The 21,936-nt window shown below is 51.4% G+C and overlaps 5 protein-coding genes across 5 annotated transcripts; 3 read left to right on the top strand and 2 right to left on the bottom strand.

Annotated features, from left to right (window-relative positions):
* The first annotated feature begins 426 nt into the window (after nucleotides 1-426).
* On the top strand, nucleotides 427-1,602 carry mrpl4 (mitochondrial 54S ribosomal protein uL29m). Its single transcript, XM_025646446.1, has 3 exons — nucleotides 427-845; nucleotides 914-1,080; nucleotides 1,199-1,602. The coding sequence occupies exons 1-3, from the start codon at nucleotides 479-481 to the stop codon at nucleotides 1,382-1,384; spliced, it is 720 nt and encodes a 239-aa protein (XP_025508368.1). The 5' UTR covers nucleotides 427-478; the 3' UTR covers nucleotides 1,385-1,602.
* Nucleotides 1,603-2,107: 505 nt separating this feature from the next.
* Nucleotides 2,108-2,471, bottom strand: BO66DRAFT_109830 (uncharacterized protein). Its single transcript, XM_025641816.1, has one exon. The coding sequence runs from the start codon at nucleotides 2,356-2,358 to the stop codon at nucleotides 2,158-2,160; it is 201 nt and encodes a 66-aa protein (XP_025508367.1). The 5' UTR covers nucleotides 2,359-2,471; the 3' UTR covers nucleotides 2,108-2,157.
* On the top strand, nucleotides 2,202-4,450 carry BO66DRAFT_417265 (secretory pathway gdp dissociation inhibitor). Its single transcript, XM_025649664.1, has 8 exons — nucleotides 2,202-2,442; nucleotides 2,502-2,526; nucleotides 2,581-2,640; nucleotides 2,717-2,744; nucleotides 2,811-3,156; nucleotides 3,206-3,760; nucleotides 3,813-4,070; nucleotides 4,131-4,450. Exons 1-8 carry the CDS (start codon nucleotides 2,397-2,399, stop codon nucleotides 4,214-4,216), a joined length of 1,404 nt encoding a protein of 467 aa, XP_025508366.1. The 5' UTR covers nucleotides 2,202-2,396; the 3' UTR covers nucleotides 4,217-4,450.
* Nucleotides 4,451-4,591: 141 nt separating this feature from the next.
* Nucleotides 4,592-5,419, bottom strand: BO66DRAFT_109837 (thioesterase family protein). Its single transcript, XM_025641817.1, has 2 exons — nucleotides 5,197-5,419; nucleotides 4,592-5,107 (listed from the first exon to the last, which is right to left on the bottom strand). The coding sequence occupies exons 1-2, from the start codon at nucleotides 5,296-5,298 to the stop codon at nucleotides 4,691-4,693; spliced, it is 519 nt and encodes a 172-aa protein (XP_025508365.1). The 5' UTR covers nucleotides 5,299-5,419; the 3' UTR covers nucleotides 4,592-4,690.
* Nucleotides 5,420-5,981: 562 nt separating this feature from the next.
* BO66DRAFT_425532 (origin recognition complex subunit 4) lies at nucleotides 5,982-8,791 on the top strand. The gene is made up of 2 exons (XM_025650235.1): nucleotides 5,982-7,951; nucleotides 8,014-8,791. Exons 1-2 carry the CDS (start codon nucleotides 6,329-6,331, stop codon nucleotides 8,683-8,685), a joined length of 2,295 nt encoding a protein of 764 aa, XP_025508364.1. The 5' UTR covers nucleotides 5,982-6,328; the 3' UTR covers nucleotides 8,686-8,791.
* The last annotated feature ends 13,145 nt before the right edge of the window (nucleotides 8,792-21,936 follow it).

The following is a 21,936-nucleotide window of genomic DNA, read 5'->3' as shown; positions in this document are numbered from 1 at the left end:
GTTACCTTGTACAAAACTAAGAATTTGTCGTGAACAGATTAGTTAGTGCTCATCTCTAGCCGAAGACGATGAAGAGTAGGCAGGATGAGCATGTATGGGGAGGTTTCTCTGTATGCACATGATACTACCAAAAGCAAGACATGGCCAGTAATGATTACTAGATACTACTAGGTAGGTAGCTTCGATCTGTGCAGTATACATGGGCCAATATCTTTCCAGACTGGGAGAGACTAATTCCTAAGTATAGATTCATGTGAACTAGGTATTCTCTTTGCTGGCCGACCGCGTTTTTCCTTGCCTATGGAATGTTTCGCTTGGCTCGCCCTATGGGTCGATGTTGCACGGAGCATCCTGGAGCGGCGCCTGCACGTGATCTAGCCGCCCAAACTCCGCTCCGTCAGCCTTTGATTCCTCGGGGCCGCAGAACGGACATATTGTGTTAGAGATCCCTCCGACTACGAAGGCTACGCTCCTCACAATGCATCGCCAGGCCGTCCTGCGTCTGGCTCGCCAGACCGGCGCTTTTCCCCTGGGTGAATTGCCTCCTCCATACCTCGCCCCGTCCCTCCATTTCTCTCTCAATCGGTCGCCGGCCCAGGCCTCGAACTTTTCGTCCACCGCTGCCGCCGCGGGCCACGGACGTGACCTGAGCAAGTCTCGCGGTGTGTCCGCCATCCACCGCACCGGCCCGAAATTCAAGCTGGGTGTGTCGAAGTACCCATTGCCCAAGCCCGTCGCTCGCGGCGAAGTCGAAAAGCGTCACCCTACCCCCGACCATGGACTCTGGGGATTCTTCCCCAAGGACCGACAGGCATTGAGCAGCCCGGAATATGATACCGCCCACGGTTCGTTTCTCCAATTCTCTTCCTGAAGGATTAGTCTGACCCAGTCAACTCATTCTCCAATCTCTTAGGTCGTTCATGGTCGATTCAGGAACTCCGCGAGAAGTCGTGGGATGACCTCCACTCTCTGTGGTGGGTCTGCGTCAAGGAGCGCAACCGCATAGCCACCTCCAACTTGGAAAGAGAGAGACTGAAGGCCGGTTATGGTGAATACGAGGCGAACGAGCGAGACCGTGTGGTATGTCATTGCCCCTTCGCATAGGCTACAATCGATGCAAGTTCGCAACGTCGATCCAGACCTTTGCCTCATTATCCAATGGATCAGTATGGTTGCTGACATTCGACGGATCCGTTAGGTTCGCGTTACGCAAAACGGCATCAAGCACGTTCTGCGAGAAAGGTGGTACGCTTGGGAAGATGCTCAGAAGCTCTACAAGAATGGATACCGGCCGCAGCATGAAGGTACTCAGGATGCATCCTACCCTGCGAAGTCTGAGGAGTCTGAGAACCTTGAGAAGCCTGAGCAGGCTGAGAAAGCGTAAATTCCACCATTGGTTATGTCATTGAAGACACAGTTTAGGGCTCTATTGACGGAAGTCCACCTTACTGGTCTTGTATTATTGTATGTAGTATAGTTTGCAACTTCCCCTTTTTTTTTACCATGCATTGGCTTGCTTCAGAATCTATACATTGCGCTCAGATCATAGGGAGAAATGTCTGTGAATTTATTGAAAGACATCCATAGAAGAATGATTGGAAGGGGAAACTTCCGATGGCTATTGCAAATAATCAAGCCATTAGGGCACCGATATGGATAGCGTGCAAATAGTTGCCGGGGTCGGCTGTTAGTCACTTTGGCCAGTCCGGAGTAGACCGTCCATAGCAGAAAGCAATAATCCCCGTGAGAATATTGGCGATTGGCGATGTGCTATGTGCTACGTAGTCCGACTGGGAAAAGGGGCAGGAGTTTCAGGAGGTCACAGAAGAAGAAATTGGGAGAGGGGCTCATGATTCATCCGATAAATTAACTTGGTCTACGGGTCCATTGTCTTGGTGCCTACCATACAATAGTCGGGTCGTATTTATTGTCGCAGTCGTAGTATGAGTAGTTGGTTTGGTCTCAACCGTCCAAGAGCTCGTGGTCTAGTCTAGTCAAGTCCATAACCCGTGAGTCTAAGAGTCTAAGGAGGTTCAAGGTCTGGCAGTCGCCCTGAAAAAAAGCCAACGTTAATTGCCTTGGTGGAGCCTGGGTGGGCGGGCGTCAAATAATAACGGGTTCGAGAAGGTGATCGATGATCCGCGGGGGGTTCCAAATCTACCCTTGGACTGCCTTAGACTGACGGGTCGGCCTCCTTTCGACGGGCCTGCTCCTCCTCCTCCTCTCCCTCCTCCTCCTCTCCTCTTTTCTTTCCTTTCCTTTAAACTCACCGTGCTTCATAACTCTCCATCTTCTCCCCCCTATACACTTACTGCCCATATTTATTCCCATCCTCCTATCACTCCTTTGGAGACTCATTTGCACATTGTCATTGATTTCCAGCGTTATCTCACATCATGGATGAGATCGCCCCCGAGTATGATGTCGTGGTGCTCGGCACCGGTATGTTACTACCCCGCCATTCCACCCAAGCTATACTGACCCCCCTCCCCCCTCCGCAGGTTTGACCGAGTGTGTGCTTTCTGGGTAAGTCCTCCATACCGCTGTCGGATATATTCCAGTTGCTCATGGTTTCTACAGTGTTTTGAGTGTCAAGGGAAACAAGGTCCTTCACATTGACCGTAATGATCACTACGGAGGGTAAGTTTGGGCAGCTCCGCCGGAGCTATCTTCCCACCACCTTTGCTATCACACAAATCACTAACCAAGCGTTCAGAGAGGCTGCCTCTGTTAACATTGAGACTGTGAGTATCTACAGCCTCTTTCATACTCTGTGTCAGTGTTGCTAACAGTTGATTTACACCTTGCAGCTCTTTAAGAAGTACGGCAACGTTCGCCCCGGCGAGGAGCCCTGGAAGAAGTATGGCCGTGTCAACGACTGGAACATCGACCTGGTTCCCAAGCTGTTGATGGCCAATGGCGACTTGACCAACATTCTGGTTTCCACCGATGTCACGAGATACCTCGAGTTCAAGCAGATTGCGGGCAGCTACGTCCAGCAAGGAAAGGGTCCCAAGGCCACCGTTGCCAAGGTGCCCTCGGATGCCGGTGAAGCTCTGCGTTCTTCCCTCATGGGCATGTTTGAGAAGCGGAGAGCCAAGAAGTTCTTGGAGTGGGTGGGCGAATTCAACGAGAGCAATCCCTCCACTCACCAAGGTTCGTAGAAGTTGTGCTTTTACTACCTCATGACACTGACATGGGATAGGCCTCGACATCACCCAGTGCACGATGAAGGAGGTCTACGACAAGTTCAGCTTGGAGGATAACACTCGCGATTTCATTGGTCACTCCATGGCTCTCTACCAATCCGATGAATACTTCCTCAAGCCCGGAGCGGCTCCCGAAACCATCAACCGCATCCGCCTGTATGTCAACTCCATGGCCCGTTACGGCAAGTCGCCATACATCTATCCCCTTTACGGCCTGGGTGAGCTTCCCCAGGGTTTCGCTCGTCTTTCTGCTATCTATGGCGGTACTTATATGCTCAACACCTCCGTGGATGAGGTCCTCTACGATGAGAGCGGCAAGGTGTCCGGAATCAAGGCCACCATGAAGGACCGTGACAACGAGGGCGAGACCATGAGCTTCACCACTAAGACGAAGAAGATTCTCGCCGACCCCTCGTACTTCCCTGGCAAGGTCCGCGTTACTGGCCACTTGTTGAAGGCCATCTGTATCCTCAACCACCCCATCGATAAGACCGACGGCAGCGACTCGTTGCAACTTATCATCCCTCAGTCTCAGGTCGGAAGAAAGCATGGTATGTTTATTTGCAACCGCCTCTGATCACACGACGTACTAATATAATTCAGATATCTACATTGCTATGGTCTCTTCGGCACACAATGTCTGCCCCAAGGGATACTATATCGCCATTGTCTCTACCATTGCCGAGAGCGATGCCAACCACCACATCGAACTGGAGCCTGGATTCGAGCGTTTGGGTAAGATTGAGGAGACCTTCTTCAGTGCTCCTATTCCTCTGTACGAGCCCATCGAGAGTGGCGAGAAGGACAACATCTTCATCTCCAAGAGCTACGATGCTACCTCCCACTTCGAGACCACAACAGGTAAGCCTTGCGGATTCCATGAGAGAGAGGTTTTGAGCCTTTTTGCTGATATCTTCATAGATGATGTCCGGGACATCTACCGTCGTGCGACGGGCGAAGAGTTGAAGGTCGAGGGTCTCCGGGAAGATCAGAAACTTGTGGAGTAAATCAGCCTCCAGCATTTGCATACTAGGGTACAGTAATTTTTTTGTCGCTTCGGATGCGCGTTTTTGACTTGAGCCATAATTCCTCTTGGACTTTCCTTCACGCCCATGAAACATACCACATATTGCTCTTGGACTCAGTCCGCTCCCTTGGTCTCTGGCATACGATATTATTACAGTAGGGACAGGTCTACATATGTTCATATCAACCCAGCTCGCAGGTGCATAGCACCACACCACTTTGTGAATAAGAGTTGTTGTTCTGAGAGTTGAACACATAGGGCTGTAAAAAAATGCTCTATCGTAAGTAGCGTCGACAACACAGAAGACCACAGTCAGCAGAAGGATCCCGAAGGTCAGAGAAAACGGCTCTGCAAGTAGATAGAAGAGAGAGGAAGTAGTACAACAAGCGCTAGTGTCGACCGACGGGTGCAACAAACCAACATTGCCCCTCCCAGCCAGCCAGTCAGTCCCTCTTCACATCGACGAGCCATCCAGGTTGACTTTCTCATGGTCCGCCACAATACAGACCTTTCCATCCTCCGCGCGACAGATCTCCGCCTTCACCAGCGCCATCCGCTGGCCCATATTGACCATCTCGCAGATCAGCCGCATCTCCGTCCCCACGGGCACGGGACGGATGTAGGTCAAGTGGAGGTTTCGCGTGGTCCCCGCCGTCGAGAAGCGGCCGGGGCTCGACAGCGCCAGGATCAGCACCGAGGTGAGGCAGTCCACCATGGTGGCGGCGCAGCCGCCGTGCAAGTTGCCGGCGAAGTTACAGAGCGCCGGCACGGTGGTGAACAGGTAGGAGCATCGTGCGGGGCCGCCGGCCCCGGCACCACGAGTCGCGGACTCGAAGCGCAGGTTGCAGGCTTGCGGGGAGTAGTCCCATGTCTTGTTGGGCGCCAAATCATTAGTGATACAAAGCACTTGGGATCGGGAGCCATGTAGCTACACAGTACAGTACAGTACAGTATACATACTTTGTTGTCGGGGTCTAAGGGGGGAGGACCCTCGGTTAGGCTGTGGACGTGACGTTCGAACTCGTCCAATTCGTTGTATGCGCGGGTGGTGGGTACAGGCATCTTGTCTTGAAGATATCTCTGGATTGTGGATTTGAAAATCGTTGGGCTTGGGCTAGTATGGGCTCATGTGGTATGCAAGTCTGGACAATGAAGTCGACCACAGACGCATATCTATACGCTTGCGTCGGTTGGGGGAGTTGCTGGAGGGGAAGTAGCCGAGGTTGACGGCTGTTGTTTCAATGGTTGTCAGTTGTTCACTGCAGTGGTAAATGCTCAGCCTTGTCACTTAAGTTTGTGGTATCATGGTCCATTCACCATCTCTTATTTTCTTTCGCTCCCCTTTTGATTGGCTTCGTCTTCGTTACCTGGTTGGGTCTTGCAAAAGAGCATTTGATTGGGATTGTCAATTGCGGAGACGAGATATATACTTCATCTTACCATCCTCAATTCAAAGTCGAAGACTTGACACAGACTAAATGGACCCGTCAACAAACCTTCAAGCCTATAGTGTTCCGACACAGACAAACTTCAATGGTCTCCACAACAAGGTTCCAGTTTAACCTTGAGAGGGCTTCTGGACGAGAAGCAAGAATGGCAATCTGGCTACAGTTCAACGAGGTCTCACATGACCGCGCGTCGCGCCTGCTGCCTGAGGCTGCAAGATTTCGTCTCTCCCCATTAATGCTTCTCCGCCTTGGAGGAGGCCGAAAGTCCGAAACAAACTCCCATAACCCTGGTTGCTCCTCCGACAGCATTTTCCTCAGCGTGGCCTGGAGAATACTTGTTGGATTCTGACTGCATGAAAGTCAGCTCATTTAGCAAAATCGCGAATCGCACCTTCATCCCCCAATTGGGCACCGATCGGCCGCCATTGGAGATTATTTCGTTCTCCGCACCTTAGGTTACTACCTATCTATCCTTCCCCTTCTCGCCGATAAACCAACCGTGCAACTTACTCGCCAATCACACTTTTTTCCCTACAAACCGGGCCCCGTGAAATGAATACACAGCTCTCAAGTTTTCGGTAGTTAGCAGCTCGACAGTAAACCCTTGAACCCAGATAAAGGCGAAATACCGACGGGCGTCAACAATGAAGGACTCGCGCGCGAGCAAGAGGAGAAGGGTGTCGAATGTACAGGCCGTGGATGAAGATGGAGATGTGGAAATGCGCGATGATACTATCAATGCTCCGACAGACCAGTCGCAACCTACGCCAGATAAGAATTCCAAGGCAGTGACCGAAGCGGAGGAGGCGCAACCGGTTGACGAGCAACCAAGATCACCGCCAGTTTCTGCGCGATCGAAACGCCGACGATCCTCCCAAGGTGCTCCAGCGGTGGAGGATGATAACGCCCACAACAATAAAGCTGAAGAGACGGTTGCAACAGAGAACCCGTCGCGAGCTGGAGTACGGTCAAGTGGTCGGCAGCGAAAAGTGCCCAAACGTTATGGAGACGAGATCGTGGAGACGCCATCGGGCAAGGGCGCGGCGGCCTCGACGCCGAGGCAGAATGGATCCACAACTAAGAGTGTCCGGAGAGCGAAATACGTGTCGGCGTCAGAAGATGACGGTGTTGGGAATCGGGAGGAAGAGGAGGAGGAGGAGGAGGTCGAAGAATCTCCGGAGCCGCAGAAGCGGCGCACTCGATCCACCAGAGCGAAGAAGCCTTCGGTGCGGTTCGATACCTCGGACGTGAAAGGGGCTTCAGCGAAAGGCAGGGAGGAGTCCCGAGAGTCCTCGAATCCAGATGACTACCAGGATGGACTGGAAGACCTCGTTTCAATGCAATTGCATGAGGATCTTACCAATAGTGATTTAATCCAAGTTGATCAGACGGCTGCAAAGGAAAGTCCGCTTCCTGCGTATGCCGAACAGTTCCAGTCTATCGTCCAAACGGGCTTGACGGAAGAATTACGATTTCTTACCCAGGTTGTCCTCGAAAAGTTGAACGGGAAAAAGAGGGTGCCTCTCAAGGGGCTGGAGACAGAATTCGACAAGGTCAACCAGCTCGTTGAGCAGACGGTCTCAATCGGCGAGAGTAACTCGATGCTGCTTCTCGGCTCGCGCGGCAGCGGGAAGACGGCCATTCTTGAGACGATCATTGCGACGCTGAGGAGGTCGCATAAGAACGATTTCCACGTCGTCCGACTCAACGGCTTTCTACACACGGACGACCGACTGGCGCTCCGGGAGATGTGGCGCCAGCTTGGTCGCGAGACGAACACCGAGGATGAAGCCGGCAAGGTCAGTAGCTATGCCGATACGATGGCCACTCTGTTGGCGCTCCTATCCCATCACGAGGAGCTGTTTGGCCCTTCATCAGACCCCGAAAACGCGACTGCCGCCAAGTCGATCGTCATCATCCTGGACGAGTTCGATCTCTTCGTGACGCACCCTCGCCAGACGCTTCTGTACAATCTGTTCGACATTGCGCAAGCGCGCAAGGCCCCCATCGCGGTCCTGGGACTCACCACCAAGGTGGAAGTAACAGAGATGCTGGAAAAGCGCGTCAAGAGTCGCTTCAGTCATCGTTACGTCTACGTACCTCTTCCACGAAGCCTCGAGGTATTCTCCGACATCTGCTTCGCGGGTCTCAACCTCGAGGACGACGAGATCTCGGACCTGCTGGAAGACGCGGATCCTGCTGAGCAAGCGATCATCAAGTCCGAGAGCTGGGGAAGACTCCTCGCAGCATGGAGGACGTATCTACAGGTGAATTTGACTCCCCATCTTCCCACCAAAACCCACATCACTAACCCACAAACACGATACAGAGCCTATGGACCGACGAAGCATTCTCCGCTCACCTACGACGGATCTACTACCAAACCCGATCCGTGAAGGAGTTCTTCACCAGCGCCCTGGTGGCCATCAGCGAACTGCACCACAGCACCTACACCACCACCACCATCACCACCACCAACGGTGGCGGCAACAACTCCCAGCTCACCATCCCCACCGCCACCACGTTCACCAGTCACCCGCTCGCCTGCCCCGATCCAGCCCCGTTACCCTTCGCCCCCACGATCACCGCCTCCGCGAGCCCATCCTCTCTCCCGCTCTCCCTCCTCCTCGCCGCCACCCGCCTCGCCGCGCTTTACGACCCAGGCCTCGAGAGCGTCCAAACCCCATCCGGATCCGGATCCGGATCCGGGCCCCTAGCCCTCTCCTTCCCCGCCGCGTACGCCGAGTACGTGCGCCTGCTCACCTCGGCCAAGACCTCGGCCTCGGTGTCCGGCGCGGCCGTCACCCCCGGCCGCGTCTGGGGCCGGGATGTCGCCCGCGAGGCGTGGGAGAAACTCGTCAGCTGGGGCCTCATCAGCCCCGTCGGCAGCGGCAGCGGCACGACGGATGCGCGCATGTTCCGGGTGGAGATCAGCTTCGACGAGGTGGTCGAGATGGCTGGCACGGGCGGGTCGTTGGGTCGCTGGTGGCGCGATGGGTAGACTTCTCTTTCTTGCCGGTTGTTCCTTTGCTTTTGTTCTTTGGCCCGAAGGGAAAAAAAGAAATCATTCAATACCCGACTAGCATTGAGATTTTTTGAGAATATTGGTAATTAGAATTCATAGATAGGAACACCCCGGGGTTCACTGAATCTAGTCTCCTTCTAGCAAGCTACATACAGACACACCGCATACATGGGTTTAGGTCGAGAGTGGGATCTTTTGTTCTTTTGTCAGTCGGTTGGGTCGGTCAATCAGCCAGGCTGGTCCGCGCCAGGCTAGTCGTTCAGTCAGTCAGTCGGCCAGCCTGCATACAGACCAAAACTAAATATACATGCACGGTTCGGGTCTACACAAGAGGAATTGGCAGATGTGAAGATCAGTAACGATGAGGTGAAGGGGGGTAAGCCTAACCGATAAGCAAAGCCGGTCGGTAGGAGGAGGCAAATCCATTGTCGATGTGTATGCGTCCATTTAAGTGTGTATACTGGGGAGGAGAGGCGCAACCGTCTCACTGTATGACCGCCTGCCAGGCTTTTCTTGCGGTGACTGGACGGGTTGGGTTTACTCTTTTAGTCGGATATCTTCTGTGCTACCCAACCCTCCTGCTGTAAGATCTTGGCTTACATGAATTCGAAAAATGGCTACTGCATCCGACTACGCTCTTACACCCCTCACTTGTCATCCTCTGCCTCTTGTACAGTTACTCGGGCGAAAGAGCGGAGGGAGGGCTTTCCCCATCTCATCTGCACAATCAGCCGAGCCCACGCCATGAGCTCCCGTGTTCCATTCTCCCCGGACCCCGAAACCTGGACCCCACGCGCAAACACTCGCATGCAATTATCGGCTGGCAGCATGGCGAGAGCGTGGTGGCAAATTGTATTGTATGTACATACTGTACCGCGTAATGTAAGATGCCAGTGGCAGGACTAGTAGAACAAGGGACCGCAGGGTTATCAAGGACAAACAAACATTTGACTGGCTTACTGTGGTCAGCGTGAGATATCGCTGTTGTCGATTGCGCCATGGACCACCACTTGTTCACGGCCTGGCAGTGCCTGCTGCATGCATCCGCCTATATTGGCGTGTGATGGCATTCTTCCTAGTGGGACGTTCCTCGCCAGGGGCCATGATGGGCCTTCCTATACTGACTATATCGAAGCCGTATGCTTAGCTCGCTTGAACGTTGTGCAACCGGAGAATTTAGTACAGCGGTTGTTTTCTGCCACAGTCGGATGTCCGGGATTGGTGACAGGGATGTGAGAAGTTTTCAGACCGGCCGATATGAGCAGTAGGGTAGGCAAGTACTGAGAATATATGCGTGGGACAGTTGAGCCCGCTGCCGTACATGAAGGAAGCAGGGACTTTACCCTGAACTGCCTAGTCACGTAGTATTCGGGCATTTGCTGAAGTATATGCAGCCCAAAACAATTGGACCTAGAGAGGCCTGGCCCCTTTCACTGCAGTAGGCGATATGTCTAGTACACACGCGAGCTTGCTAGTACGCACATGTCAGACACAGAAGATGGTGATCTCAATCTGGGCTTTCCAGCTGTGCATTAGCGCAACCACCTGGCTGTCCTCATGGCATGGCGTGGCGTGGCAGGGCATGGCGTGGCAAGGAGGGAAAATAGTAGTCTGGACCAGTTGTGCAACCCCATCCATGCATCATCTAGCTGCAGTCCGCAAGGGATGACTGGTCTCGCTGTCTCGGTTCGGAACAATGAGAGTTCGACTCTGTTCCGACCAATGAGGGCACCGAGATCTTCTGATCGTCGTGGCAGGATGGAATAGCTATCAAGGCTTAGAGCCGATTAAGCATAGTGTCTGTCTGTCCGAATTCGGCCAAGGAGTGGTTGGTGCATGACGCTCTAGGTATCTGAGGGGAAGGTCGATGTGCGCGCTCTGACTCGATTTGCATGTTTAGTTCTCCCCTAGCTCATGTACCGTATGTCGGGAGTTAGGACGAATCAGAGACCTCCTGTCTTTCGCAACCTAATGCATGAAATGACCCTGTTGATTTAAGTCGGTGCTACTCCGAGGATCAGAGGAGGATCTCTCAGTCATCATCCAACAAGCGGGGACACTAGGTCACTATGGAAACCAAGTAGCGTTCTTTTAACATCCGTCTCAAGCGCTGGAAAAAAACGAGGACGGATCCGCATGGGGGCCTAACACTAACCGAGTATCGCTTGTCTGATGTGCGGAAAAGGTATTTTGATGCTGTAATCTTTCCAATAGAAAAGCTGAGATGGAAATCTACCGACACGCCTGTTTGCCTTGTCTTGTCCCCGGGGCGACGGGTGAAATCGGATGTGTGGATGAGTAGTCAATGCAGTCAACCGTCTGGCATCCCTGCCACACATTGCCCATGTTACACAGACTGCCAATACCTCTCACTTGCGCATGGTGATCGATCATGTCGTGGTCTCGCAAGCACTGCTAGTCGAGACTAGTCAGCAACCAAGGTGGAGCAAGCCTAGTCAATTTAGTCTGACGCCGTGGGAAGAAGAGGGGTTGTGAACTGTGCTAACAAACGCTTGGGGATTACAGAAGTGACTAGTCATGGCGGCCATATGGGGGACGATCACTTGTTCTTGGTAATTAAATGCCGATCCTCAAGGTATGCGGTGTTTGCTATTCCCCACTGACTTGTCGGACAAATGACCGCATAAATATGAGTCGAGGAGCGTGAGCTCGAATCGCCGAATGACAGTCAAAGGCCAAGGTGGGGGTTTCAAGGTGGTTTTCGCGTGGACAGCAAGGATCTGCGAGGTCTGTTAAACGCCGAGCCCCTTCTCAACCGAGCAATTGTCTGATCTCCTTGCTTCTGCAGCTGCAGGAGTTGATGGGGTGGTTCACGCAGCGTCGCAGACCGTCTGGCCGTCCTGTGGATCGGTTTTATACCTCTCGACAACGATGTGTACAATGCAGTACAAGCAAGGAGAGTTTGCGATGGTCATTTAGGGCTGGCAGGACAGATGTTACAAAAGTGATAAGAAGGTCTCATTGAGCACGTATATAGTCCGATTGTGAGCTTGATATTCAGGTCAGGAAAGAAGAAAGGTATCAATAGGGTATGCATGCGAACAACACAAGAAGGCAGCGACGGAAGAGAGATCTAATCACGTGACGCGGAAAATGGCGGGAATTGGACAGCCATAGATTGCTTAATCGATCAACAATCGAATATCGGGGACGACATGAATTGAGATTCGAGTTTCCATATATCGCACGACTCATCGACACCTCGTCCTCAACTCACACTTCTTGGTCGGACAGTAATGAGTGCCACTTTGAGATTACGCCAACGTAATATGTGGGCATCTCGTGAGGTTCCCAGCTCTTGAGTCATCAACGCCGCTTGGCTGGAGAACGCAGCCCACGACTTGGAGCAAACTACGTTTTGCATCATTTGTTGACCTGAGTTAAGACATGAGCTAATCTCCATATCAATTATAGGCACTTGCGACCAATCGAACCATACAAACATTCTCTCTTGCCCATGAAACCGTACAATCGTCTCATGACGGATGGGCAGCCACTATCCATCCTGATATCCATATTCACTCTATCCTGCGAGGGACCCAGGACATTGCGCCGGCCACAAAAGACTGCGCAACGACGAGAAGCTTGTATACCGCTCGAAATACCTTCTGTCCCGCGACCAAGCGACTAGCACAAGCTCCGTGGATCGGGTTGTCATACCGCATCCTGCAAACTATGCTACAATTGGGGTCCGGCTATTCAAATCGCGCCAAAAACAGCTACTATGACAAGCTTTGCGAACTAGCCATAATAGGCTCTAGTTAACGCCACTGCCTAAGCTCGCTGTCGCGCCGGCCTGACGGATCCCATGGCGTCTATTCAAGCAGCTTACCAAGCCGCACCTCGACAGGTAAGGTCCGACCGACTGTGGAGGAGCAGGAAAAGCAGGACTGGGCTGAAGATCGCAGTTTCGTTTGTTTCGGAGCCAATATTAAGTTGGTACTTGCGAGAGCACGCGACGCCGCCAACGAGAAACAGGGACGAGCAACACTTTCTGAATTTGAGGAACCCATGGTCCGCGTCGTATGGTTTGAAGGCTGTAACGTGGGTGCGCCTCGTGCTCTCGTGATCGGGACTGAGTCTGCGTGGCCGTTGAAGCCTGATATCAGCTCATGCTTGAGTGTGTAGAGCCAGCGAGCCATACAAGACCCTGCTCCAAAGCGGCACAGTATTGTAGGTCTTCTATCCCCAGTGTGAGAATAGGCTTCAGTGCAGCAAGATATCGTCATCTTGGTTTTCCACTGTCCGGCTTGTGTTCTCAAAACCGCCATTCGAAGCTCGCCAAGAGCAGACATGGAGCAATCGGACAATTAGGCAACATGCATGTCAATAATTAGGGTAGTCCGTTAGACCAAGCGCTTGTAGGTAACCTCATCTCGCATACAGCATTGATTGATTGAATGATCGAACTCCGGACCCCGCATTTTCCAGAGCTTCACCTGACTCATGTGCTAGCGACCAGCAAATGATGAAGCCGTACTGCGAATCCGCAAGGATGGATCATTTTCTTCAAACAAAGCAACGCTAGACCGCATCGCGTAATCTTGCAGAATTAATAGGGCCCAACTGCCTAAGAGTTTCGATGGTCTTTGTTCCTGGTCCTACCGACTCCGCCCCGTATCCGGCTCCGGCTCCGTCTCCCACGCCCAGGTTTTCTCCAAGTTTTTTTTCGGCATGGTGAGCTGTGCTGCTCTCCCGCGTTCCTTTCTCTGCCTGAACTTTTGAGTTTGGCGACAGAAAGTGTGACCGCGTACCGTATGTACTGTACGTACCGTACCATTACCTGCCGCCTTTACCCCCGGTTATTCCCGGACCGTAGCTGATAACGTCCGCTGTCGTATCGTACCGGTCAGTACCGGTCCAGTGTCTGAACCAGAAACCTTGCTCTGCCCTCCAAAATTCTCTCCCCGCCTGGTAACTTAACCCCCTACTCTGGGGCTACTACTACCTGCCCCTGCAGTGTAACGTTCAAGGTTCGATGGCGGCCTCCCGGAAGATCCTCCACGTGCGTCTTTCCACGAATTATTAACTGGCTTTAGTCATGATGATTGAGGGCTGCCAAAGAACTGCTGACTCAGCACAGCAGAAGACCGAGAGGTCGGCTGGGATATCGATAGAGACTGATATGTATGTACGTCGCGCGTAATGTGGTTGGAATCCGGCGGGATCTAGTACCTGCGATAGTCGTGTGTATACGTCCATCAAGCTTGGTTTTAGCTATGCTCGAGTTGGGAAGACATGTAGTCCGGTTCCTATAAACCTCGGTTCCACTATTTCCCACGGAGTACTGTACGCAATGAGTCGAGTGTCTTTTCCGAGGAAAACTCCCTTTATACGGGCTGTTAGGTTTGCAATGCCCCAGTAAGGAAAGAGACCTAGTTCCTTGACATGACATGAGTTTTGAAGAAGGTCGAATCTCATGAGTCATGTCATGGACTCAATCTGATCGTCGCGCCGCCGGGACCCTCTCGCTAGTCACCAGCACCTTGCTCCAGCAAACTTTATCTTGCACTTTATTTCACGAGTAGCTGCATTTTCAGAGCACTATAAAGAGCTTGTTATGCACTATTAAGTTACTTGTCTATCGGTCGATGTGCTAGAGACGACTAGCTCGTAGCCAAGTATGACAAAACTCTATGTTATGTGGTCCGTATGCCTCGGACTCTGCGCTGTAGAAGCTTTGGCGTTAGCCTGCCTTCTCACTCCTGTGTATCCTATCTATCAAAACCTAGAACGAGGGGTACTAGGAAAATGTGCAGAAGTCACTGCAGACGTGAGGTTTGCTAGGAGATGCTATTGACATCTATTTAGCAGAAGCCGCCTACGTTTGGAGATATCTTAGGATAGGCTTTATTGTCTAGGCTGTAGCCCCGCAGTTAGGCCCGAAATGCATCTGTCTTGCGAGATTGTGCGATCTGTCCAAACAACCATTTAGCAACTTATTACGACCGGCAGAGTCAGTAGTCGAGTCGAGAAGAAGCAGATGTCTCCGCCTTCACTTTCCTCGTTATGTGCACAATCCTGTGGACAGAAGAACTAGTCGATATGTGACCCCTTTCTCGATGTTGAATGCAGGTTCTTGTGCAGTATGGAGACGTCGTCAATGATAACAATAGTCCCGAGATGGAAGCAACACCCGTTTTGGGTGGCTTGCATCCTAGGACAATCTAATTGTGACATGCCAACGGATCTGTACCATCGTCCAGTGACATCGAACAAACCCAACTCCAGAAACCTCTCAGCGCTAACAAACAGACAGGTCACAACCCCTCCATACTTCAAAATAGTGCGCTAATCAATTAACCTGTAGACGACATAAGCGCCAAAAGCGGAGGAGAAATCTCGTCGCGGGAAACGAGCAGGCGCCAAGTCCTCCACACAATTGATTAGACTTTGTCCCCTTGCTTAAGCGACATTCCTAAATGTGAGGAGGCTCCTCCTAGCTTGCCATGCCTCACAAACCTTCGGGACCGCCGTTGATGCTCGGGGCCGCCGTTAGAACTGTCACTTGGGTAAACTCTCCCGTCCGTACCTGGAAACTAACTCTGGTCAGCCGGACTCGACCGAGCAAGGAAAGCCCGTCAGCGAACAAGAGGAGATTAAGCGAGGGCTTCACAGGTCTCCATCCCACACATACCGGTACATGGGCATACTGTACAGTACTGTACCTACTTACGTGTGGAATGTACTTCCGGACTGTCCGAAATGAACCATCGGGCCACACGTACACATCACACAATCAGAGCCGAACCTTCCCTAACAAGAACAACAAGACAGACCCCCACACGCCAGGATGTATGAGTATGGATTTGTGTGGGTCAAAAGAGAGAGGGGGGGGGGGGGAGTAAGGGGCGGGGCGCAAAAGAATCCACCGGAGGAAGAGAAGATTCCTTCTAGCGTATTCCAGAAGCCTTCTAGAATGCTTCTAGTGCTGACCCCCATTTGGAAGACCTGACATCACCTGATACTTGTAATCTGGTTCCCCATCAGCCAATGTACAGTATATTAACTCATTCTGCTTAACCATGGATACGGAGTCAAGCTAGTCTCCAATATATGATATCATGGCGCCTGTATCACACCCCCCCCAAAGGGATGGCTTTTCCCAACCCAAGGATTCCATGATTCTTCCATTCGGTTTCTACGCGATCGGCCGCCACCTGGTCCGATCTTCGCCCGTTTTTTATTCTCGCTCTTCTTTTTCCGTTTCCCGTCGCCGCCCCCCCTTCCCACCCCTTTCCTTCCTTTCTGTCTGGAACTCTGGATGGGGCCGATGGAATACAAATCGGACGATTTTTCTCTGGGACCGGTGTGTGTGTTTCATGGAGCTTTGCCTGGATTGGGAAAGGACACGTTGTTGACGGATGAGACGGGGTGGAAGATGCGTTCATCGATCGAAGTGAAATTGGATTGAGTTTGGGTCAAGTCCACACAGGTTCGTGTTGTCTGTCTTTCGATGAATTGGGCGGTTAGCTGCGTAAGAACTGTAAGTCTGTACTTTCGATCTACACATCGTAAATAAATTTAGGCATTCTCCTTGCCTACAAGATTGATTGGAGGGAGTGTTGCGAGCTACCGTCTGCCTCTGGACCCGATGCCTCGCGATAGTGAGACCACGGAGTCACTTCATGAAGTCGGTGTATGTTGTCAGGTGAGGTGGTTGGATTAGGATTTGAAGCTGTTGGAACTAGCATCGCCCAATCTCTCATACCCTCCCTCCGATATAGTTCGCGAACGAGCAGGGATTGGTATCTATTCTAGGAGCTTGGCTCAATCCCAATCCTTCGGGGCCTTGTTCCCGAAACAAAAAAAGCAAGAACTGGCAAACCATTCGATGTCGTCCAATTGGGACCGTGTATCCTCTTGACTCTGTTGGTTCAGTTCATGAGAAGGGACTACTAAGTACCCCTGTGTTCAGTATAGCCCCGTCAGGTTGGTGGTAGAGCCGTCGCATGTTTACGATTTTGAGTCTGTTCCATAGGGGGTGGGTGGGCTTCAACCGCCATGTTTTCGCCAGTTGATATCAAATACGGGCTGGCCGGCAGTAACCCGGCCAAAGTCTAATATAGGATCATCACTGGCCCGAAGGCGGGTTTTTCCGCCTCGCGCCGTTCGCTTTCCCACCCAGATCTCAGAGGTACGGATTTGGCTCCCTCAAACACCCCGTAGATCTGGGTAGTACCGGAGTTGGACTCTACCTCCCAGCGAAAAAGTAGATTGTACCTCGGCATTTCAATTATTGCCATCGCCGTAGCCTGCGTAGTGCGTATCTACCTTATCTTTCGGCGTCGTCCTCTGGACGGCGAACCATGAAGTAAAAGGAAAACACACCCCCATCTAGGCCCTCCATCAGTGTATGGAGGAAAACATTTCCACTAGAGCCAAGACATTTGTAATCTATGACATAACAACAAACCATACACACTCGTACTACTCATACGAGTTTGCATTTCTGATTCAGGTCTTACCTGGAGAACACGGTGTGTGCAGTGTGGTTCCTTTCTTTTTCGTCATTCTTCAACCTGCCCACCACGTGGCACCCGCATCATCCAATTCTTTTTTTCTTCAGTCATCTTTTTTTTTGTCTGGTAAAGATTTGAGCCTCGACACTCCACCTACCATATCCCGCGATATGATTGTCGGTAAAAGAAAAAGAAAAAACAAAAAAAAAGAAGGAAAGAAAGAAAGAAATCGAGTGGATACCTTTTCCCATCTCACCAAAAACAACTGTTTATCAAAGCTAATCCCGACAGAGTTTAACCACCCCCACTAACTGCCAAGGTCCAGAGAGCAAAGTCTGGGGATCCACTACGCTCTCTCCCCCACCCCGCCCAATCCAGATTTTTCCTTGACCGCTTCTCTTTTTCCGTTCTCAGTCTTTTGCCCCGTGCGGCGTTGGTGTTGGGGCGAATGGACGATTATCGACTCTGATTTTTGACCGCTCTCTTTGGGGTCTAAGAACCTCTGTTGCTTTTCTGCGGGCAACTAGTTTAGCGCACAAAGAAAAGAAAAAGTGGATCGTTTCGCTCTAGCTCGGATGTATTTAGGCTGTATTCATCTGCTTCGATATCTGGGTAATCTGAGCCGAAGTGAGATAGATACTGAGTATAACGTCGATATCATTTGCAGCTGAGGAGCCTAGGGCTTGGTAGTCCTGCTCGATTAGGATGTTGGGGTCAGCTCCTTCACCGTTCCACGGATTCGAAATCAGGTACAGACATCATTCAATTTCCTTGTTGGTGCCAGCCTGTAACCGAGTTCAGCTCCGATTGACATACAACATCTCTCTTTAAAGGTATTCGGTAGAGCATTGATTTAAGCAGGTCCCACATTTTCCCATGCCATTGACAGCGCAACTACCGCCGTCGCAATTTGATCATACATAGAATGCAGTACGGCACTATCGCAGCCAACTAGCTTCCCTATTTGCTCCATACCAACTCACAACATCTTCTGCAACCACCTGGGACTACAAGTCTAGCACATACTCCACCCATTGGCAGGGATGCTATATCGCCCTCCCAGTGACCCAGTCATCTTCAACCCTCAAGGCCCGTGTCGTAGTCCTGTCGATCCTTGATCACCCTCCAGTACGAAAAGAAGCAGACTAGGAAAGTAATCAACAAACTGCAAGCACCCGCTAGAACAGAAAGTCTAAATCTGGTCCGTTGTTAGCTACGGTCTACCGAGAGCCTGACACCCCTCCAAACCTACTGACTCCAAGAAACGCATGTCTTCTACATGTCTAGCCGACCAGCTTCAACAACAATTCCTCAACATCAAAAGCTGAGGCCTATACCCACAGCGAGCCAAAACCAAAACCAGAGACAGGGTGTCAAGCAGCTTGACGGGCCTGAGTAATCAGTTGAGGCTTAGACTCTTCAATCAATAATCCCTGTCCTCCTGTCCTACCCTACCGGTAGTACGTACTAGCACTAGGTAAATACAGTTAGCCCTAGCCTGAACCAAGTGCCGGGATTCATGCCCGGCTACTGGGGAGGAAGGGGGGGGGGGGGAGGCTCTCGGGAAGTCGCATTGCATTAACAGCTCGGCGCCTGTCGCGGGATTTAGTCTAACTGTCTTAAGGAGGAGACGTAGGCCCGGGGGACTTGAAGCTAAAAAGGAAAAAAAAAAGCCAAAAACTCCTCTACCCTGGGAAGTCAAGCCGGTCGATCGGTATCATATCTCCCATGGGCCAAGGAAAGGGCTACAGGTCCAGAGGGCTAGAAGTCAGGGGAGAGTTGCAGGGGAGATGAGGATCATCACACGATTTGACCCTGCGTTCTCTGCAGGTTTCCATGTCAGCTGGAATGCAAAGCAATCCATGATCCCATGAAGGCGTGCTCGGAATCGAGACCTATGGTGGGGAGAAAATGAGACAGCATGACTACCGCATCCATATGTTTCTGTCTGTCGCACAGAATGAGCATGAAGCATAGAACGAAGACACGTCAAGCAAGGGAGAAAAGGGGTGACCAATCGCTAATCCTTGGGTGCAGTTTGTTTATCTTTTTTGGTTCTTGACTCGTACTGTACCTAGCCATGTGGCAAATCTGACCTGTCAACCAACCCGCTAGCTAACTACCAGTTGTTTGACAGACTGACGGCCAAGAGCCAAGCACTCGGTTACCATCCTGGCGACAGGATGGTTTGCACTTTGGCTGGGGGATCTTCTAGAATTCTCCCCTTTTGCCTCTGCGTTGCCCCCTTCTTCCCCTGTCTAGTGTCGAAGAGCTAGAAGCGAAAGTAGAAGGAGTCGTGTCAAGGATAGAGACGGGAGAGAGATACGCACAGATCCCTTACAAATCTAACTTCAAACACTATTTTACAGAGCTGCACCCCCATTCCTAATTCTGACTGGCTGCGGCGTATAACCCCGGAGCTCTTGTCTTTATTTTCTATTTTTCAATTAATTTAATCATCGTTCTCCGATTTTCACTCAAATGCCAGCCACATGGCAAACCTAACTGACTCTTGGGTCCTTGGCCCCCGGGCCCTGATGGTTATTGGCTGCCTTGAAACTAAGAAAGGTTAGAAACAAGACGGACAGCAATCGAGACATTGAAGAGATAAGTTCAAGAGGCATGAGAGACAGGAGAGGGTCTTGCAAGTTACAAGTATGTACTCAATACTCATAGCAACAACAGGTTTCCAGCAATTTTTTTTTTTACTTTTTGACTTCGGGCAATCCCACAAACCTCAACGCCACGTACGTATCATCTTTTCGAATCAAACAAAGAAAAAGACAAAACCCAACCCAACCCCGTGACATCCATACCTGCACGCACGACGGAGTATAGAAGCCAGCCAAGATCCCCGCTAGAACCACTTTAGAACCAACTGAAACAAGCCTGGAGCCTGAGGTCTCTTTTCCTTCCTTCCCTTTCCCAACCACCCGGGAACGCGCGCCACCCATTGATTCTAGACTCAGCCTTGCCAATAGTAGGAGGGTAACTGCAGCGAGTGTCATCATCCCTGTCAGGTTTCACGCCAAAATTTTTTTTTCTTTTGGTCTTCCCGTCCTTCCTTTTTTTGTCTTGTCTCTCGCGTGGCGGTCAGGGATCTCAGGACCTTTCTTCTGAAGACGGCTTGTGGTGATGGTGGTGGAGAAAGAGTTGATATGGGGCCGTCGGGCAATTGCAACTTGCAAGAAATGTAGTACTCCGTACTCCATATAACAAGGTGGTCGGTCGGGTTTCATCCGTTCCGTCTGTCTCTATATGCCTTCTAGAATAATGCTATAGCTAAAGTGCGTATGCGCAGTAACGGGCTTAAGGTAAGCGTAACCGGAACCACGCATACTGTGCCTACCGCCGGAACCTGCTTACGGGCTGGGGCTCGCCTTGCCCGCTGTCACTCATGCAGGAGGAAGCACCATGATCGTCCATGCCGGCGAGAGTAGAAGCAAGAGAAGAAGAAGCAATCGTTCCTCCTTCCTTGCTGTCTTCTTCTCCCTCTTGTTATCGAGACCCTACGAGCTGACGTGGTTCGGATGAATCCCTTCAATTTCCATGCTCCTCCGCTCCGCATACACCGGTAGAACTGTGGATTAGATGCATCGCTGATGGGCGAAAGAGCCAGTCGACCAGAAAATCCGATGAATCCTCGTCTCCTACATCTCCTACATCCTTGATCCATTATTATACATAGCAACTTTCATACACTTCGTAGAGACAAAGTGATTATGTAACAGCGACAGGAAAGGGTGTGGTGGGGTGCTGGTGGGCACGCAAGTTTCAACGCTAGAATGAAAAAGCACTTGCGGCCCAGAAAGCGCCCTTACCGCACTTTCCAGTCGGGTTCTGTTGATCCACAATTTGTCCTAGTACGTACGTAGAAACTAGAGAGAAAACCCCCCCCCCCAAGTTTTGGACCCAGTCCATCTTTTGTGTCTTCTCTTCCCAAAGCAGTAACGAGGCGATTACGCCATTTCAAGGGCCCTCGCTCATGGCTCACCGCTTCGTGAGGGAGAGGGAAATTAAGAGGAAATGTGGAGAGGGACCTCAAGACCTGGAACAGGTCACAAAATACGATAGATGATCCGACCTTGGTTATATGTACACAGTACATTATAGGTAGTCAGTCCAATTCTATGCCTGTGCTTCCCGGATGATGTTTCTGAATTGTGTCCTGTAAATGGATCGGGTGTTCACAGTCGCATACACGTTACGTAGAAGGCAACCACATACATTACATAGTCCGGTTTTCTGGTTTGAAATCACATTATTTATCGGAGTCAGTGTGGTATGGGGTCAACGTTACTGCCTAATTGACTCATGACAGGGCAGTTCACATTGCTGTTGAGGAGAAGAGGCTTCTGACTTACCTGTAGCTAGCCGGCCGGGGGCTTCTGTCAGATGCGATCCTGCTGCGATCAGACCTTCCAGCTCGATATAGCTCCGTCGCATTAGCCTTCCCCAAATGAGCCTCATGTATTGGGAAGGAACAGCAGGATTTAGTCTGTGGTTTCAGCTCGTATGGACGGCTGCGTGCCGAGTTCGTCCGAGCTGGGGTGAGATTTGCGCCCCCGGCCGGACGGTTTGAGGTATTCCAGCCTGGTGGTTAGAATAGACGAGACTACGACAGAGAGAGTGCACCACGATTGGATCAACTCTCCTTAGTGGCTTCTTAGTAGGAATCAGGATCCCGGTTATGCTGGAGGGAAAGAGTGCGTTTCCCAACAGTTCCATTGACAAGCGTGCTGTG

This window comes from Aspergillus aculeatinus (genome assembly GCF_003184765.1).
Source record: "Aspergillus aculeatinus CBS 121060 unplaced genomic scaffold BO66scaffold_3, whole genome shotgun sequence".
Taxonomy (NCBI): domain Eukaryota; kingdom Fungi; phylum Ascomycota; class Eurotiomycetes; order Eurotiales; family Aspergillaceae; genus Aspergillus; species Aspergillus aculeatinus.
The sequence above is the reverse complement of the archived record's forward strand: the minus strand, read 5'-3'. Positions and strand labels throughout refer to the sequence as shown.

Bases quoted from the DNA above. Each gene is read 5' to 3' on its own strand.
- mrpl4 (XM_025646446.1), top strand. From the start codon at position 479: ATGCATCGCCAGGCCGTCCTGCGTCTGGCTCGCCAGACCGGCGCTTTT. The intron at 846-913 runs GTTCGTTTCTCC...CCAATCTCTTAG, and splicing joins GGAATATGATACCGCCCACG to GTCGTTCATGGTCGATTCAG. The intron at 1,081-1,198 runs GTATGTCATTGC...CGGATCCGTTAG, and splicing joins CGAACGAGCGAGACCGTGTG to GTTCGCGTTACGCAAAACGG.
- BO66DRAFT_109830 (XM_025641816.1), bottom strand. From the start codon at position 2,358: ATGAGTCTCCAAAGGAGTGATAGGAGGATGGGAATAAATATGGGCAGT.
- BO66DRAFT_417265 (XM_025649664.1), top strand. From the start codon at position 2,397: ATGGATGAGATCGCCCCCGAGTATGATGTCGTGGTGCTCGGCACCG. The intron at 3,761-3,812 runs GTATGTTTATTT...AATATAATTCAG, and splicing joins TCAGGTCGGAAGAAAGCATG to ATATCTACATTGCTATGGTC. The intron at 4,071-4,130 runs GTAAGCCTTGCG...ATATCTTCATAG, and splicing joins CCACTTCGAGACCACAACAG to ATGATGTCCGGGACATCTAC.
- BO66DRAFT_109837 (XM_025641817.1), bottom strand. From the start codon at position 5,298: ATGCCTGTACCCACCACCCGCGCATACAACGAATTGGACGAGTTCGAA. The intron at 5,108-5,196 runs GTATGTATACTG...GCGCCCAACAAG, and splicing joins CCTTAGACCCCGACAACAAA to ACATGGGACTACTCCCCGCA.
- BO66DRAFT_425532 (XM_025650235.1), top strand. From the start codon at position 6,329: ATGAAGGACTCGCGCGCGAGCAAGAGGAGAAGGGTGTCGAATGTACAG. The intron at 7,952-8,013 runs GTGAATTTGACT...AACACGATACAG, and splicing joins CATGGAGGACGTATCTACAG to AGCCTATGGACCGACGAAGC.